The sequence below is a fragment of the Aythya marila genome (assembly GCF_965140915.1).
Source record: "Aythya marila genome assembly, chromosome: Z".
NCBI classification, from domain to species: Eukaryota; Metazoa; Chordata; class Aves; order Anseriformes; family Anatidae; genus Aythya; species Aythya marila.
In genome coordinates, this window is record NC_139080.1 from 622,547 (window position 1) to 640,318 (window position 17,772).

At 42.9% G+C, this 17,772-nt stretch overlaps 2 protein-coding genes across 2 annotated transcripts in view; both read left to right on the forward strand.

Annotated features, from left to right (window-relative positions):
* LOC309889799 (phospholipid-transporting ATPase IC-like) overlaps positions 1–3,588 on the forward strand; it is a 33,080-nt gene extending 29,492 nt beyond the window's left edge. The window contains exons 25-28 of the mRNA XM_082782827.1: positions 342–587; positions 833–971; positions 1,514–1,644; positions 2,518–3,588. Of these exons, the coding sequence (XP_082638953.1) occupies positions 342–587; positions 833–971; positions 1,514–1,644; positions 2,518–2,748 (747 nt within the window). The 3' untranslated portion in view covers positions 2,749–3,588. The remainder of the gene's footprint in view (positions 1–341; positions 588–832; positions 972–1,513; positions 1,645–2,517) is intronic.
* Positions 3,589–3,938: 350 nt separating this feature from the next.
* On the forward strand, positions 3,939–16,556 carry LOC309890448 (asparagine--tRNA ligase, cytoplasmic). Its single transcript, XM_082784310.1, has 15 exons — positions 3,939–4,008; positions 5,354–5,436; positions 5,653–5,718; positions 5,820–5,912; positions 6,343–6,432; positions 7,147–7,225; positions 8,377–8,447; positions 8,706–8,792; positions 10,881–11,102; positions 11,501–11,700; positions 12,147–12,282; positions 13,283–13,396; positions 13,820–13,951; positions 14,519–14,650; positions 15,214–16,556. Exons 1-15 carry the CDS (start codon positions 3,966–3,968, stop codon positions 15,343–15,345), a joined length of 1,680 nt encoding a protein of 559 aa, XP_082640436.1. The 5' UTR covers positions 3,939–3,965; the 3' UTR covers positions 15,346–16,556.
* The last annotated feature ends 1,216 nt before the right edge of the window (positions 16,557–17,772 follow it).

Consider the following 17,772-nt stretch of genomic DNA (forward strand, 5'->3'; position numbering starts at 1 on the left):
AAACAATACGTAGCTGTAAAGAGTGACACAACTGCAGATGGTCTTGTCTGTGCAAATAATGGGCTAAGAACCTAGAAGCATAGAATCATTTAGGCTGGAGAAGACCATTAAGTCCTGAAAATGGGGTATGTGACAGCTTTGTAAGAGATGTCCTCTAGTCTTGGTTCGTCCCAGTTGTATGCATTACTCTGGAAAGTTGGCTGCCCATGCTGCTGATTGAAAAGAAAAAGGAATCTGCCATTCCCTTTGGTGCATTATATAGTTGAATTTCTTACTATTCCAAGGTTCACACTGAGAACAAGAAATTGCAGCAATTTTTTATTTTTTTTTCCTTTATTAAGGACGTGAGCGACAAATTGAGTCTTCGGTTCCCTAGACTGTATGTTTTGGGACAGAAAGATTTACTTTTTAACTACAAGAAATTCTTTTTAAGTTTGCTTCATGGAGCTATAACATCACTGATAATCTTCTTCATACCATACGGAGCTTACCTTCAAACTATGGGACAAGACGGAGAAGCACCTTCAGATTATCAGTCATTTGCCATCACAGCAGCATCTTCTCTTGTATTTGTTGTCAACCTTCAGGCAAGTAGGCTTAGCTTCCTGATGTCTCTTGCTCTGAAAACAACTTCTGGCCATGTTTATAAATATGTCTAGTAAAAACATAACAATTTGCAAAATTTTCTACTTTATTTCCACCTCTCTTCTCTGTCGACACTCTTTCAGAATGAAATGTAACTGGGTAAGAGATTACCTGACCACAATGCTTGTCCTGATAGTGATCTGGTTTTGAATTAATGAACTCATGTGGAGTTTTTGTTTCCTTTCAGATTGGTTTGGATACATCTTACTGGACTTTTGTTAATGCCTTCTCAGTGTTTGGGAGTATTGCAATTTACTTCGGTATCACATTTGACTTACACAGTGCTGGGATCCATGTTCTCTTTCCTTCTGCTTTTCAGTTCACAGGTCAGTCCTTGTGTTTTGTGTGTCTTGTTTCTGTCTCCCAAGAACATTTTTACAAAGCAATGCAACTTGAGCAGAACCACTGCCAAAATGTCGTGGCACGAACTAATGCCTGTGAAAGGAAATGATGCTAAATACAAATATATTTCCAAGGAAGGATTTTGTTATGTTTGAGGCCAGCTTAACTAGAATATTTCATTTCTTTCAATGAAAACAAGCTGGAACTTGATGCTATCCAGCAGGAGGTGTTTGCAAATGAAAACTAAGGTAAAATTGGTGGGGCAGCTTTGAAGTAAAGAGAATGTGATGACCTTGCAGGGTGTTTGTTTGCCAGGTTGCTCTGATCAGTGGAAGGTAAAAGCCCGAAGCAAGATAGAGCCAAATGCTGCTATCAGCTCCTTGGGATTTTGTTGGAAGTCCAGGGAGGTGTGAGGAGCAGCCATTTGGAAAACATTTATTTTTAGGAATAGTGAACTTCCTAATTTTCCTAGAGATAGATCTTTCATATGTTGTCTTACATCTAAATATCCTCTTGCTATCCCTAGGAACTGCTCCAAATGCTCTGAGACAGCCGTACCTCTGGCTGACCATGGTTTTAACGATCGCTGTCTGCTTACTTCCCGTGGTGGCACAGCGTTTCTTATCAATGACAATTTGGCCTTCGGAAAGTGACCGAGTGAGTAAAGGTTTATGTTATTTTCGGCACATGTTTACCTACAGGCACCGGTATTGGTACTGATACTGGAAACAAATAAGGTCCCAGGCCAGGGAGCGTGGCAGCTGGGCTCTCCAGCGGCCAGGCCAGGCCTGCCTCTAGCCGCATGACAAACGCTGCCGTGGCGTTCTGCCGTCCCGTGCAGATCCCTGCTTTGATGTGTGCTTATTTCCCGGGGCTTCCTCGCGTACTTCTGTGTAATGCAGAGCTACATGTGAAAGCTCAGCACACAGTTCAGCGTGGGCTAATTTAGCCTTTGTCTTGGCCCAGCATTTTTCTTTGTAAAACCACAGAAACCTGCTTTGAAGCTACTGATGGTATTCTGCTTTTTATTTGGACTGTGTTGGAGTGTCTTTATTACGTACCAGGGTGTAGGGGCCAATTTTGGTTTGCTTCTCTTTTGCCTTGAGCTGGCAAACTGCACAGGGAGGGTTATGATGTATGTAACGGAGTAACAGACTCTGAAACACAGTTGTTTAAAAAGGTATTAAATAAGTATCAGCATGCAAGCACAGTAATAGCTTTCAGTAGAAGCATCTTCAGTTCACTTTAATGAAAGACATTTCAAAGATAAATGAAAATAATGAAGTACAAAGTGATACACTAAGTCCTTCAGAAACTTTGATATATAACCTTGTATACTCTTGTTTCAAACAATCAAATTTAAACAAGAAAACACTCCTATTAAACGGTTTCTGGTTTTCTTTGGTTTTTATTTGTTGTTTGTTTTTTTAATAAAGCCTATCAGATTATTTCCCAAGAAAGTAAATGCAAAATGAAAACATGTTGTTTCCCTTTCAATCCATAAACTAATTTGTCTTTGCATGCGTGAAGATTCAGAAAAACCGTAAGAAATACATGGCAGAGGAAGAACAGTGGAAGAGGAGGCAGAGTGCTTTTCGCCGAGGGGTATCCAGCCGTCGTTCTGCTTATGCTTTCTCCCACCAACGAGGATACGCTGATCTTATTGCCTCTGGACGCAGCATACGGAAAAAGCGAGCGCCGTTGGATGCAGTCCTGGGCAACGCTGTCACGGAAGTTAGAGAAGCTCGAGAAGCAAGCTGATGTACTACACTCTTGGGGAGAGGTTTCTTATCCAAATGATTGCACATTTTTGTTGGTGTTGTTGTTTTAAACAAACTCAGGATATTTTTTTAAACCAAATTTTTATGCTTTACCACAGAACTTCTTGGTTTTGGACTACTGAAAGCACAGAAGAGCCAAGAGTTCTCTGCAGAGCTACTTATCCTTGTGCAACTGATTTCTGTTCAATGTGAAACTGAAGGATGTGTGTGTTAGAGCATGAAACTGGCATTATAATTCCATGCCTGGAATTGCAACTTTTCTTTACATAAAATTGCAGCTACATTTCATATTGTGTCTTTGAAAACAAACTGCCAAGCAGCAGTTACTTTGTGTGCTCCATTTCATTAAATTGTACAATGATCATGTCGTGTTAGATGATCAGACTTTTGAGAGTCACAGATACTCTCGTCTGAGCTTGTGCAGCTGAGATTAAGAAATATCTGGTAACAAACTTTGGTCAGCATCAGACTTTATTGGGTATTCTGACACTTATAGATGTCATTTTTGTCCATTTTGATTTCTCAGTTGACTACAGCTTGCTGCATTAAATTGAGAGACTTTTCTTTCCATGTGGTCGGTATAAGCGATATGCCGTTGTTCCTTTCAGAACGAATTCCTTGCTTTTCCCTGGAATAAAGAAATCTGAGTCCGCAGCTACCAGATGTTGTTTCCTCACTTGCCATTTCTGTCCTTGCAGGGTAGCTGTGGCTGCCCACGCGCTGTATTTATGGGCAGGCAGGTTTGATCTCTGCAGGGCTGCCCTTTGGACCGTCAGCTCGTGTGTTTCCGTTTCAGATACAGCAGCCTCCAATCGGTGACCGGTTGTTTTTGTATGAAGCACGTATCGACGGGCAGTGAATAAACACCGTTCGTACAGTGTAAAATGTGTTTCTTTGAGCCTCGTTACGTTGGCACATCCTTGCATTCGAGATACTTAAATGTGACTTAAACGTGTCGCTTTTATTTGCTTTTCACTCGTGCTCTGATTACTGAACTGGTTTTACCGTGTAAATCACGGCACGCAGCCCTCGTTCACCAGCATGTGCAATGCAAAAACTCGGTGAAAATACACACGGGGAGGTTCTCGGCTTCCCTTACAGGGCCGGGCCGGGCCGGGCCGGGGCGGGGCGCGGCGGCTGATGCAAGGCGGCGGAAGCGCGGGGCGGCCGCTTCCGGAGCGCTGCGGCAGCGCGGCCATGGCGGGGGAGGTGCTGGGCAGGACGGCGGCGCTGGCGCTGGGTGAGGCGCGGGGCCGGGCGGGCGCTGCGGCCCCTGAGGACCCGGGGAGCGGAGCGGGGCGGGCAGGGCCGGCCCCGGGTGGCCCCGGGTGGCCCCTCGGCCCTCGCCGCGGGCAGGAGATGGCGGCGGCCGCGCCCCGCCGGGGCCTCGCGGGACGGATCCGGGCCCTGAGGCCGGGCCGGGGGTGGCCGGGGGGCAGCGGGGAGAGCGCGGGAGGGGCCCTGTGGTGTCTGTCTGTGTGTGTCTGTGTCTGTGTGTGTCTGTCTGTCTGTCTGTGTGTGTGTCTGTCTGTGTGCTGCCTGCCCTTAACGGGCACCTCGGTCCTCCGCAGGACGCGAGGTTGTTCCGAATGACCTGATTAAGAAGGACAGAGCAGCAGCAAGGCGCCGCTTTTTCCTCCAAGAGAATGAGAATTCTCTAAGGAGAGCGCTGCCAGTATCAGTTCTGCTGCGTTTCTGGCTCGGTTGTGCCAGGGTAGCGAGGAGGAATGGAGCGTGTGTGTGTGCACGTATGGATGTGCGTGTGGGTGGTTACACGCCAGTTCATACCTGCATGGTTATGCACACACAGGCATGTAGCTGTGTGTTTGTATTTACATGCGGGGCCCAGCCTGCAGCCCTGGCGGCTCCCCCAGCCCGCCTGCTGAGGTGGGAGGGGAGAAGGCTGAGGGGTGCTCTGAGCACAGGGTGGGAATGCTGGTGTGGGAAGCAGGGGTTCTGTAATGGCCGAGCAGTCAGACATGAGTTCAGTGTGCCCTGATCCCTGGAAATCGAAACCAAACTGCATTACAGAAGAAGGTTCACGTTTTATCAGTCAGGGCGTGGAGTGGGAGCACCTGGTAGGGGCAGTGGCTGTCGTGGAAGGCTCTGGGCCTTGCAGGTCTTGTCCCCTGGCCTGTGCATCAGTTCAGGCAGCAAAAAAAAAGAAAAGAGAAGTGTCTTCTGTTCTTTTTAATTTGTGACTCATTTCTTGGCTATGTGTGAGCTAAATGCCGGCTTGACTTGTCTGACTTTTCCCAGCTTATTATCTGCCTGCTTGCCTAGAAGTTATGTCCGAAGAAGGCTGCTTCCTTCTTGGCTCCTCAGCTGGGGACTTGCAAGGGTTCGGTACTTTGGGAGCCCTTAAGGCCTCAACATAATGCGTTTTTTGCGTGGAATGATTTTTAACACAGAAAATATTGACCGACTCTTACTTCACTTGCAACCAAGTGATTGTTTCTGAAGGTTTATCACTGCTGATAACCATGAAGATTTTATATCTTTTGCGTGTGTACAGTTTCTTCCCGTGTATTTCCACTGTTGATACTTTTTTTTGAGTAATTGCCTGTATTTGCTGTGTCTTACAGAGGAGCTGTATGTGTCCGAACGAGAGGGCAGTGATTCCACCGGCGATGGGACACAGAAGAAACCGTTCAAAACTGTCTTAAAGGTAAGTGCAGAGAACCTGCTGATCTGAAGCGTGTGAACTGCTTTAGGTCAGGCGATGGGCTGTATTTTTCTAAATGTAAATTTTATAGCTGTTGTTGCAGCTCTGACCAGAATGTCAGAAGCAGACTGCCTGCTCAGTCACTTTAGCAGGATTACTTTCATTCACCTGCGGTGTTGTTGATTCTGTTTTGTTTTTTTTTCCCTCCTTGCTTTTCAGGCTTTGATGACAGCAGGAAAGGAACCATTTCCTACTATTTACGTGGATTCACAAAAGGAAAATGAGGTGCTGTAACACCTTCCAACAGGAATTATTTTAATACTCTTTTGTGCAAAGGGACACAAATGTAATCTTCTGTCTTCTGCTCTCTCCTTGGTTTGGTTTAGAGATGGGCCATTATTTCAAAGTCACAGATGAAAAATGTCAAAAAACTGTGGCACAGGGAACAAATGAAGAATGAGGCTAAGGAGAAGAAAGAGGTAGGTTGCGGACGGTGCCAAGCTGGAGGAAGCATTCCTCGTTTCTTTTCCAAAAATATTAAGCAGTGCTCGTGTTGTTTCCCACGCCCCATAAACCTTTAGTTTATTCTTCATCTGTGTCATATGTTTTACGTTCATTATTTACAGCTTATCTTTGCTTAGATTAGGACAAGCAATGACTGGAACTGTGTGAGGGTGAATGATGGCAATCTATTGCCTTCAGACTTTGGGGAAAAATGAGAAATGCTTCTGTGCATTGTTTCTCATCCTGGTCTTAAATCAGGGCAGGCCAAGCCCCAGCAGGGTAACAACAAGGCTTTTTATGACGTCTGTCTGTAAGTGTACATTATAGTCCCCAGTAATTATAAAGAGTGAGACCTTATAAAGCCTGGCCACAGTTATTTAATACTTATTTTTTTCCCTAAACCAGGCAGAAGATCTCTTGAGAAGAGAGAAGAACCTGGAGGAAGCTAAGAAAGTTGTTATCAAGAATGATCCCAGTCTTCCAGAGCCAAAATGTGTGAGTAGGATCCAGTGCCTGGTTTCCAGCATGTTGTCTGCACAAAGGCTGTGTCTCTGCATTGTGGTTCTGACAGCTGTTGAAGGCCACTGTCCAGTTGCTGTAACTACATGTGTATTTGTTTTTCTGGTTATCTGTATACCTGAGAAAGACCAAAATCTATATATTAATGCACTCAGTGGATATCTAAACCTCCTCAGTTCATGCATCAGACTTTTCTCTGTCAGAGTTTGCTGGCAGATACCATATGGAAACCATTTGGAAATGTTTGTGAGTTTTGCTTTGGTTGGTTATTGTCGTGGTGGAGGATGAAGAGACCCTGCTGGTCAGAGGACATAATTTAAGTCACTGGCACACGCATAGCAGTTCTTATGTGGCTGTTTGTAGAGTCCTGCTGGATCTGGTCCTGCAGTCCTTAACTTAGTAGGCAGGTGTGTGCTGCTGTGTGGTGGGGTTTTTTGGACAGTTTCTATGTAGAGTGCAGAAAATGGATCTGATCAGAGCAAGGTGCTCTTGTGGTTCCCCTTTGTGAAAGGGGCAGCCAGGCCCAGCTGGGTTTAAATCCTTGTCGCTTTCAAACCAGCACACGCTGTTAGTGTTTAGCTGCCTGAAGCATGTCATATGCACTTGTGCTCAAAGTAATTGTGTGGAAAACACCATCTAAATGGTGAGTTACATTTCTATTTTTGATTGTTTTTATTCTCTGCTTTACAGGTAAAGATCTGTGCTCTGGAGGCTTATAGAGGCAAGAGAGTAAAGATTTTTGGCTGGATTCACAGGTTACGTAGGCAAGGTAAGCCACAGGCACTTAAAGCTTATTGAACTTATGCAGGGAGATGGAACAAACCGAGCAGCTATCAACATTTGGACATTTAATGAATTGGACAGCATCTAGTCTGAAATTTTTAGTTCATCACTTAGATTTGGTGTGTCACACTGATCAGCACAACACTAACAAATTCTGTACAATGTATGAGGGTGTAGACGTTTCTTAGTCAAAAACTTTTTAGATGTTTGATTTGGAGGCCAGTCCTATAGAATTTCTTCAAAAGACCTGTTTCTTAACTAATCCTAGAGACTGAGGAGCTAGCTAGCATCTGCTCGTAGTGAAATCAGTGAGCGAGAATTTTCTTTAAAGTATCGTAAAGTAACATAACTTCTTTTAGCAGTTGAACAAGTAATACTTGCTTTCAAACTAAGTGGTATTCTAGTTAGAATATCTGAGTTGGAAGGGACCCCCACGGATCATCGAGTCCAACTCCCGGGTCCCCAAAGGACCACCCAAAAAAAAATAATAAAAAAAAAACAATAGGTAATGTGTCTGAGTGAGTTGTCCAAACAATTCTTGAACTCTGGTTCGCAAGGTGGCATACGCTGGGGAGTGACAGACTTAAGCAAAACTTCTAGTATGAAGCCTGAAATCCACAGGCTGCTTTCTGTGTTCTTCTGCCAAACAACTCTGGAAGCGCATGGCAAAGCTGAGTCTGACCGCACAGAGAGCACTTGTTCAGATTGTCACTGGAGGACTTGACCGAGCAGTTATGGATCAGGATATCGTGAGCATTTTATGGAAAATCAATGTTTTAATCAGATGCCTTGTGGAGATGTGGGTAGAGGCGATGTCACTTTATCCACATCAGGCATACAGGGGGTCTGTGGCGCCCCTGGACCAGAGCCTGCCTGAGGTCACAGCAAGGCAGTGCAGTCCCAGCTGTGCTGAGCTCGGAGCAAGCAGTGCTCTTGATGTTTTTATGATCGAGCTAATGCTTCAGTGTTTTCTTGGAACATCGTTGCTTTTTTTTTTCTTTAATGGAAAGATGTGATCATGGTCCTTCGTTAATAGTCTGCATGTCAGGGGGAAATGTTTCTTGCGGGTGGGTCTGTTCACATGGATCAGGTGAATACATCTGAGTCTGTATTTTTTTTTCTTCTCTTTCCTACCAGGAAAAAATCTCATGTTCATTGTTTTGAGAGATGGCACAGGTTTTCTTCAGTGTGTCCTTTCAGATGATCTGGTAAGTTGTGATGATTTAGTTCTGTTCCCTCATTAAATAAATGAGGTGTTCATACTCTGTCTTTTATGTAAATAATAGGAAGTTCACCTAAATCTACTGATTATGTTGTATTTTGGTTAAATTCTGTCTCCTGATGCTAGAGCTCTCTGTAAATGTGAGAGCTCGTTATCTCATCTCTGTCTCCAATAGGAGATGTAGATAGGAAGACCAAAAATTAAAAATTACCATAACTATGTCTCTTTCTTTTTTTCTCTGTAGTGTCAGTGTTACAACGGGCTAATTCTCTCCACAGAGAGCAGTGTTGCAGTGTATGGTGTGCTGAACCTTGTTCCTGAAGGCAAGCAGGTAGGGAGCTGGGTAGTGCTGTGTGTTTTGGTCCTCTTTTTCAACAGTTTATCACTTTCCTGATGAGAGGAAAAGCAGAAGTGGAAATAATTATTGAATGATTTCGGGGTAATTTGTTTTAGGAAAAAGAACAAACACCCCAAGGTTGCTGCTGTCACCCACATTTTGTTGTGTGCCATGGGAACTGTATGGCTCTTACTTAACGTCTGCCTGAAACAATTTTCCCCTGATACGTCACATCGATACTTCCTAGAATATAACAGTGGAAAACTATATTAAATAAATAGTTTTATTTTCCTTAACAGGGGTAATTAATGAGGGGTAATTAATAAATGTTGCTGTTTGGAAGATGGATCGAGTATAGAGTTAGAGCTAATGCCATGTTAAGTAGATATGCATAAGGCATGGCCCATAAAAAGGGTTCAGACTGAAGACAGCAAAGAAACTTCCCAGTTTACCCCTTCCTTTAGGTAGATATTCATAATTGTCATTGACTATGCAGTGAGAACTGGTTCTCTCTATGGATCAGCGCTCTATTGCCTGGCATATCGAGTGTGCTGACTCCAGGAAGACAAAAGAAGAAATATGTCTGAACAAAATCACAATTTGAAGTGATGTTAAATTGCTTCAAACAACGTTTCTGAGATGTGGTAGACGATCCCTGAGCAAAGCAGTTCCCTCACTGTGGCTGCCAGCAGGGTGTAAAATAAGGTCAAAGTGTTAACCTTTCGTGGAGCTTTGCAGAGAATTCAGTTAGCTTTTAAGCAGTGCTCTGTTGGCCATTACCAGCGTGTTTTGCTAACGGAACTTGGATAAGCTCAGTGGTTCTAGTTTTCCCTGTTACTCGGGTCCTATCCCCAAGAGATATTCCAACGGTTACAGAGCCAAGCTCAGTGAAACACGAGTCCATTGCCCCGTGTATTTGCTCATCAGCAGTTAGTATCGTTTCCTTTTCTTCACAGCCTCTACTACTGTGAAGTCTAAAAACAAGCCCAGGTAAACAGGGATCAAACGCTTCTTTTAAACAGCTTTCATGCAATTTGGTAACTAAATTAGTCATTTGTATGTGACTGCTCAGAATGTTTTGTACACTGAAAACACTTCAGTTTGGTGTCTCATCGCAGCAATGGAATGCTTTTAGTGCATGAAATCATCATAAAATCTGTTAACTAGACTTTGTAAATCGGCAATTATACCGTGAAAGTGCTGTGAATAGAAAACGAAGGACTGAAGCCTGCTGTGACCCACACGGGGGAGCTGGTGAGGCCGGCAGTGCAGGCAGCCAGGATGGAGCCCTGGCACCTCAGTTTGCTTGTCGCAGCAGGTAGCAGAGGGGACCTGGACCGCACGAACCTGCTGTTTTCATGTCGTGGTGAAATGCTGCCTGCTGGAAAGATGACTTAGACATCCCTAACAGATGAGCTCACAAGTACCTGCAGTGAGCTAGCTCTTCCTCTGGCATAACCTAAGTGACTTTTGGAAGTTAGCCACCAGCATGGAAGGGGAATGTGGCCCAAACAGTAGGAAGAACAAAATCCATTGAATGTCACACTGCAGTCTTGCCCAAGTGTGTTTATGAACATCACCAAAGAGATTACACAGTCAGCGAGGACCCTTCTCTCTTTGTGACCTTTGTGCAGAATTTTTCTTATAGCCAACTGAAGTCTCTTTTTCCTACAACTTAAGACATTTGTCCTTTTGTTCCATTTCTTCTGTAACCGCCCATGAAATCACTGAAAGTGGCAAGTAGTTTCCTTCTGTTCAGCTTTCTGTTCTTCCAGCTGAATAAACCCAACTGTCTCTGGTATGTTACGTTTCAACAGAACACATCTGGAAGCCTCTCATTATTTGACAATAGTACTCAGTCCCATTCACATCGAGTCTGACAGACTTCTGGTGCGTTACAAATGGCATTTTCAAGGGTGGTGTCACTGGGTTACAAGGCAGTTACTGATAATACTGCAATTAGAAGGATTTTAGTATCTTTTGTTTAAACTAGTCTGACATCTCTGCCACAGTGCCAGATGGGGACATCCAGGGAGTGAAAAGCAGACTTCTGAAAGTTTTGTTTCCCTTTTAAATTGGCAGGCTCCAGGAGGCCACGAGCTGAACTGCGATTACTGGGAGCTTATAGGTCTGGCCCCAGCAGGAGGGGCTGACAATCTCCTCAATGAGGATTCGGAGGTTGACGTGCAGCTTAACAACAGGCACATGATGATTCGAGGCGAGAATATGTCCAAAATCTTCAAGGTGCGCTCCATGGTAGTACAGGCCTTCAGGGATCACTTCTTTGCCAATGGATATTATGAAGTAAGTATATTTGCCCTTGTTGGTAAATGACTACTTTAATTGCCTTACTTCAAGGCTATCTTTTTCTGGGAAAATCTGTACAGACTTTCTGATTGACTTGAAATGTTGGGGGGAAAAAATCTGTTTCTTAGGAAACTATTACGTGATCGCTTTCGTAGACATAGATCTCAAAGTTGTGTAGACGTTTCTGAGGTAAGTGTTACAGCATGATTCACAAACAGCCTGTGTACCTCCTTTCGGGGCGCTGAAGGATATCAGGAAGAAGTTCTTGCAGCCATAGGTAGGAAAGTTTTGTAGGTGGTTTTCTGGAAGAATGTGCCTTACATCACTGCTATAACACGTTGTCATCGTTGTCCTTAATTCTTCACTCAAGTAATGGCTCTCCTGTTCTTTAACAGGTCACACCGCCAACTTTAGTCCAGACGCAGGTGGAAGGAGGTTCAACCTTATTCAAGCTGGATTATTTTGGAGAAGAGGCATATCTAACACAATCGTCCCAGCTCTACCTGGAGACCTGCATTCCAGCATTAGGAGATGTTTTCTGTGTTGCTCAGTCATACAGAGCTGAGCAATCCAGGACACGCAGACACTTGGCAGAGTACGGAGAGAGTATACTTCTCTATTGTTTGTGTAGAAGGGAATTCTTAAAACAAGGGGAGTAGCCAGTGGTTGGATGACAATATACAGTGAGAAGGCAGCATAATGCTGCTGTGGAACAGCTGGTCACAGGTGTACTTGGAGGTAACTCCTTGTATCAGGGAACGTCCAGCTGGTCATATTTGATGTTCAGTGAAGGGAGATTTGTGCAAAACAGAGCTGATACGGTTTTAGGAAGCTTTTTGTTTTTAGAATATACACTTCATACTGCTGTTTTCCTTCCTTTTTTTTTTATTTTATTTTAAGAACTTTATTTCCTTTGCAGTGTAGAAGTGGGAGAGTTGAAAAACAGGACAAAAGTGGGTTTCATGTTTTTTCTTAAGAGAATTTTTTTCATAGCTATAGATTTGTTGTGTGGTTTTGTAACGTCGTGACCTGTTTTTTCAGGTACACTCATATTGAAGCTGAATGTCCCTTTATAACTTTTGAGGATTTGTTGGACCGTCTGGAGAACTTGGTGTGTGATGTAGTTGACAGAGTCTTGGCATCACCTGCATCAAGCTTACTGTTTGAGCTCAACCCGGTAAGCAGCAGTGTGGGGCGGTCTTGGGCAGACAAGGTCTGATCTTTACCTTTCCTGATGACCTGGGAAAGACAGGGCATGGCAATGAGCTCTGTTTACTTAAGTAAGAATATTAAATGACATCAAAGAGTGAAAATGCTGTGAGGCTGGTAATGATTCTTCCAGGAGCTGGGGGGCTGCAGAGGAAGAAGTTATCTGCTAGTAAAGTCTAGGAGCCAGCAGCGTGCTAGGATTTATCGTAAGATGTGCTGTACGCGTAGAATAAAAACCTCTATCCTAGAGCTCATAAAATTGATCAGCTGGTACTTGCAGATAGAGCGTAAGGGAGCAATGAGACAACCCTGGCGTTTTATTCCCTGTGCTGGAAGGCGCAGCTCTATAAAGCTGTCTTCCTTTGCTAGAGACCCTTTGTCTCCTGCCTTTGCATAGAAAGTCAGTAGTCTCAAAGGCATCTTATCGCCTTCACTAGCTTTTCTCTCAGAGCACGTATAGACCCTCTCATCCCTGTTATTTTGACCTGTTTTCCTGATGAGTACTGGAAGGTTCCATTTTCAGTTTGAACTGAGATGGGCAGGAGGTCCAAAGCAACAGAAGCACAACCTGCCCTGTGGACTTGTCACAAAGGCAAATTCTGCAGCAGTCTAATGCACAAAGAAGCAAAAATGTTCTTTTGTGGCACTGTGTGTGGAATGTCTGCAAACTTCAGTCTGAAGCACCTACATGTGTAGTGAATTCATACAGAAAAGGAAAATGCTTCCTCTCTTCTCTTCTGCTGTCGTTTTCAGCATCTGTTCTGTGAACTGCACGGAACTTGGAAGATGGTTTTGTTGGGCTCCAGCTTTTCAGTACTTCTGAACTTTTTAAGTAATAGTTGATACACTACCTGCAAAGGGTAACATGTACGTGCCGAGTGTGGAAGTGGTCTTGCTGATCGACTGGAAAAATAAATCTTTAAAAATGATACCCTTCTAAGCATTTTGATGTCTACTCTTATTTACAGGGTTTCAAGCCTCCCAAACGTCCTTTCCGAAGAATGAACTACGCTGAAGCAATTGAGTGGTTAAAGGAACATGACGTGAAGAAGGAAGATGGTACTTATTATGAGTTTGGGGAAGTAAGTCTTTTCTGAGTCTCCTTAGAAATTAAAACCAAAGTGCCACAGTCCTCCACTAAGGGTTTGAGAGTCCCTTAAAGAACAATGCATTTGGACCATGATCCTATTTTGGGGAAGAGGAAATGAAGCTCTTCAGTGTGTGTTAGTTGTTTGGAAAGTTTGCTTCAGGTTTAAGGTTTGCCTAGTTTCCTGTGTGAAATGTCGTGTAGACTGTTAAACAGGTTTTTTTCTGACCTGTATGTTTTTGAATAAACATAGTTTCTTCTTCTAAGATGTTTGTTTTAAAAATGTAGATACGTCAGGATGAACGCATGGATATGTGTGGTCTGAAAGTGTCTTTGTGTCTTGCCTGATGTGTTGTGGGTCTTGAGGTTTTGGAGTGTTCTTGGTTTTAAATATTAATAGAGCTCTCTTTACCCCTAGGATATTCCTGAAGCTCCTGAGAGACTGATGACAGACTCCATTAATGAGCCAATCTTGCTGTGCCGATTTCCTGCAGAGATAAAGTCTTTCTATATGCAGCGCTGTCATGACGATTCCCGTCTTACTGAATCTGTAAGTTGGTGTTTTACATCGTGTTACAGCCTTCTAAATAGAGTGCGAGTGTCTCTGTGAATGAGCATAAAATGAATGAGTACTGTAGGAAAACCTTGGAGAATTCATACCAGAATTTGTCTGGGGCCTTTCGTGGCGTCACTTGTTGATACTGTAAAATGAAATGAAGCAACACTGAAGTGCTTAAATGTCACTAGATCACAGTGAACATGCTTTTCATTGACCTCTGGTTAGTGCTAGTCTAATAACAAAATTTCTGTGAATTTTGGAGGCTGTATTATTTAAAAACCAGCTGTCTGGCAGCCAGGAAGAGTGCTGGTTGTTGGGAATGCTACTGTTTCTGTAGTTTAACAGTTCAGCGTCACCAAGAGTGTTAAAGACTAAGTCAGAGATCCTAGTCAGCTGGTTTCTTCCATATCTAAAACTTCCATGTATAAACCATATATTGCCTTCCCTCCTTGTGTCATGGAGAGTTAAAAATATGTGGTAAAACATATTGTAAGGTTGGGCTTCATCTTTTGAGGGCAGCTTAACTGTAACAGTTTGATCTCATGTTGTGTGTTGTAGGTTGATGTGTTGATGCCTAATGTCGGTGAAATTGTTGGAGGCTCCATGCGTATTTGGGACAGTGAGGAGCTACTGGAAGGCTATAAGAGAGAGGGCATTGACCCCACGCCGTATTACTGGTACACCGATCAGGTATGTAAAACAGGTTCAGTGTGCTGCTTGTCAGACATTTGAATTCTCTTAAACTGCTTCTGAGACGATGCAGTCTAAATTGCATACATTTTCCATGACCAAAAGTATATGGTCATTTAATCACTGGCAAAATGCAACGGATAATAGTTTCCATTCTGTTAAATTGCTTTTGTTTGCTGCAGTGCTTGCTGCCCATACCTGATCACCTTCATTAAACTGGTCTGTAATGTTCCTCTTGTAATGTCTGCCATAGTGTGCAACCTTTGTGAAGCCCTTGTCAGATAAAGATGGTTTGGTCTTTCCAGACTGGAATAGCTAGCTCTGTAAGGAGAAGAGAAAAGGAAGAGGTTGGAGAGGAAAAAATAAATAAGTCATTACGACCTCATCTTTCAGCTTCCATTTTTCTCTTCTAGTCCTTACGTTGCCCCAGGGAACAAAACACAAATACCTTCTCTGAGGAGAGCATAGTCCGTATTCCTCCTCATTCGTTCAGAACGTGGTTTGGTTTTGTTTTTGTCTTAACAAATGAATGGTTAATATCTTCTGTGATTTTAATTTCACAGAGAAAATATGGTACCTGTCCTCACGGTGGATATGGTTTGGGATTAGAGCGGTTCCTGACCTGGATTCTGAATAGGCATCATATCAGAGATGTCTGTCTCTATCCACGCTTTGTCCAGCGCTGCAAACCATAGCCATCCTTGTGATAAACTCCTAGGAAATCAAGCAACTGATGCTTGGAAAAGAATGATACACTCTACTATGGCCCGTCTGAGAACAAGACTTACTGCAAGCTGTTGTTCATATATTCATTAATTTGGTGTGTGAGAAAACCATTTTTTAAGGAAAACGCTACTGATTAACTGGAAGAAGCCTTACAAAAATAATGTTAGGTGCATTTATGCTCTCATGTCAACATAAAACAAAAATCCTAAGCTGGTGTTTTAGATTTTTTTTCTCTTGTGGTTTCTTTTAAAGAAATCGGTTCAAGCTTTTTAAATTCCCAAATCCTGACCGCTGAGAGTGGTATGAAGAAATGTCTCTAAATAGCTCAACAAAATATAAAGATGGAGAATAATTGTGCTGTGCTTTTTTCTTAAGCTTACTGCTTTTAATGGAAGTTCTGTTTGAGTTTATTCAGTTGTAAGCTATGTAGTATCAAGCACTAAATTCTACTGAAAGATTTTTTCTCCTAAATTATTTACTATTAATTCTATTAACTAAAAATGGTAAGACTGATTGTGGGGTATGCTTTGATACTTTTTCCTGATGCCCATGGATTGAGTGCTACAGTGGGACCATGAACTCCCAGCATAAGCTGAATTACAGTAGGAGAGGATGTGCTTAGAGACACTGGAGTGTTTGTGGTGCCTTTGAAACGAAGGTTATTCCATCTATTTCAAACAAGAAATGACTAACCGAAGACCCAAAGAATCTGTAACTTTGAAGTATAATTGGGTTTCAGCATTGTGTGCTGAATGAATTACTGTCCTCTCTTGAACTGTAATTCGAGCAGTGCTTTCCCACTTCGTGCTAAAGGATGTTTTCACGGTAGAACAGTTTCCTTGCTAGCTTGGTGTACTCTTGTCCTGCTGCATCTTAGCAGACTTTCTGGCTGTATTCAGGTTATCAAATAGAATTAAGTAAGTATTTAATGTGTTGAATCATCTGCATCCTTTTTAGCCATAAATGCGAGCCTGTTTACTAGGAAGATGAAAATCTGTAGGTGCATTACTGGCTACTTGCACCGAGACATTATTTGGATTTGCCATTCATGTTGAGCTGTGCGATATCCATATTTTTGTAATAAAAGGCTTTTTTCTTCATCTTGCATGTTAAATATACAAGCTGGTCTAAATCGGCAACCAATAAATTATGTCAACGCAAGTTGGTGTGCAGGACAGTAGTTCTTGACCTGTGATGTCTGTTTCTTTACCTTCACTTGGCCTTTATAGCTTACTTGCTTAATATATTCTGTCCTGGTAGAGACAATAACGGGGAAAAGCAGGAAAAGTAAATCTTCAAGTGCGGTGGGCACATGTTCTTAAAAAAAAAAGAAGACTTTAATAGGTATTCAGCTTGAAGAAGCCATGTGTTTTTTTTTTTCATAGTTTGGATAGACTTTCTGGGATACCCAGTAGAAGTATTATCCTGAGAATAAATGAGAGATGTGGTGCTGGATAACTAGCTGCAGAGGCAGCACCTCCAGTGGGAGTGGGCTTGGACTTCTGCTTGCTGTGGTCGCTGAGGCATCTGACGGTGCTCATCCTGGGCTTCCCAAAGTGGGGCTGGGTTTGTAAGTGTGCCCTTTGAAGAGGATGAATGAAAGGTACTCTAAGAAATGAGTGGTGCTAGGATGGTTTTTCTTATCCACACCTCTTTGAATTCACATTTTTCACTGACTTTCCCAGTCTTTTCATGGGCTAGTCTTTTTCTGACAGAAAAATGACAACAGATTTTAAGAGCTGCTTCTCACATTTGCCCTATTCTTGTTATTTGTGTCTTTGTTCTTTGTCTGCACTTAGCAATTAAATTATTCTCTGAAGTAGCTGTAAAGGCATTGTCAACCATAAGTTTCTTGTGATTTGGGGTATTTGTTGCAATGTGTTACGTATGTAAGCTAGAGGAAGAAGGGAAATATGAACAAGCTTGACTGCAAGAAAACAAAAGGGATTTCTTACTCCTAAACATGTGACAATGCATTAACAGTGAGCTGTAGGAAAAGTCACCCCATTCAAATGTTGAACATGCTGCCAAATAGTAAGCCTACCCCTTGGGCTTTTATTGTTTGTGGTGTTTGTTTTGATTCTTTTGTTGTTTGATTTTACAACTGCTCTTGTGCCGAGATGCTCGAGGCTTCTGTGATGCAGGATGTGTAGAAATTTGTGAGCATATAAGGAGTTTTATCAACAACTAACAAAATCCTTCAAGTGGCTGTGGTGATAAGGGAAGAGAAAGGCTAGGAAAAGACACTACTAAAAAAATTCTTGTTGGCAGGGCGGTTTTCTGTCCCTTAAAGCAGAAGGGATGAGCTGCTTTGTCAAGGTTAAAAGCCTTAAAATATCCGGGGCACTGCCAGGGGAAGGTCGGAGGGCTTGCAGGGAGCTCATGGCAGAGGCAGC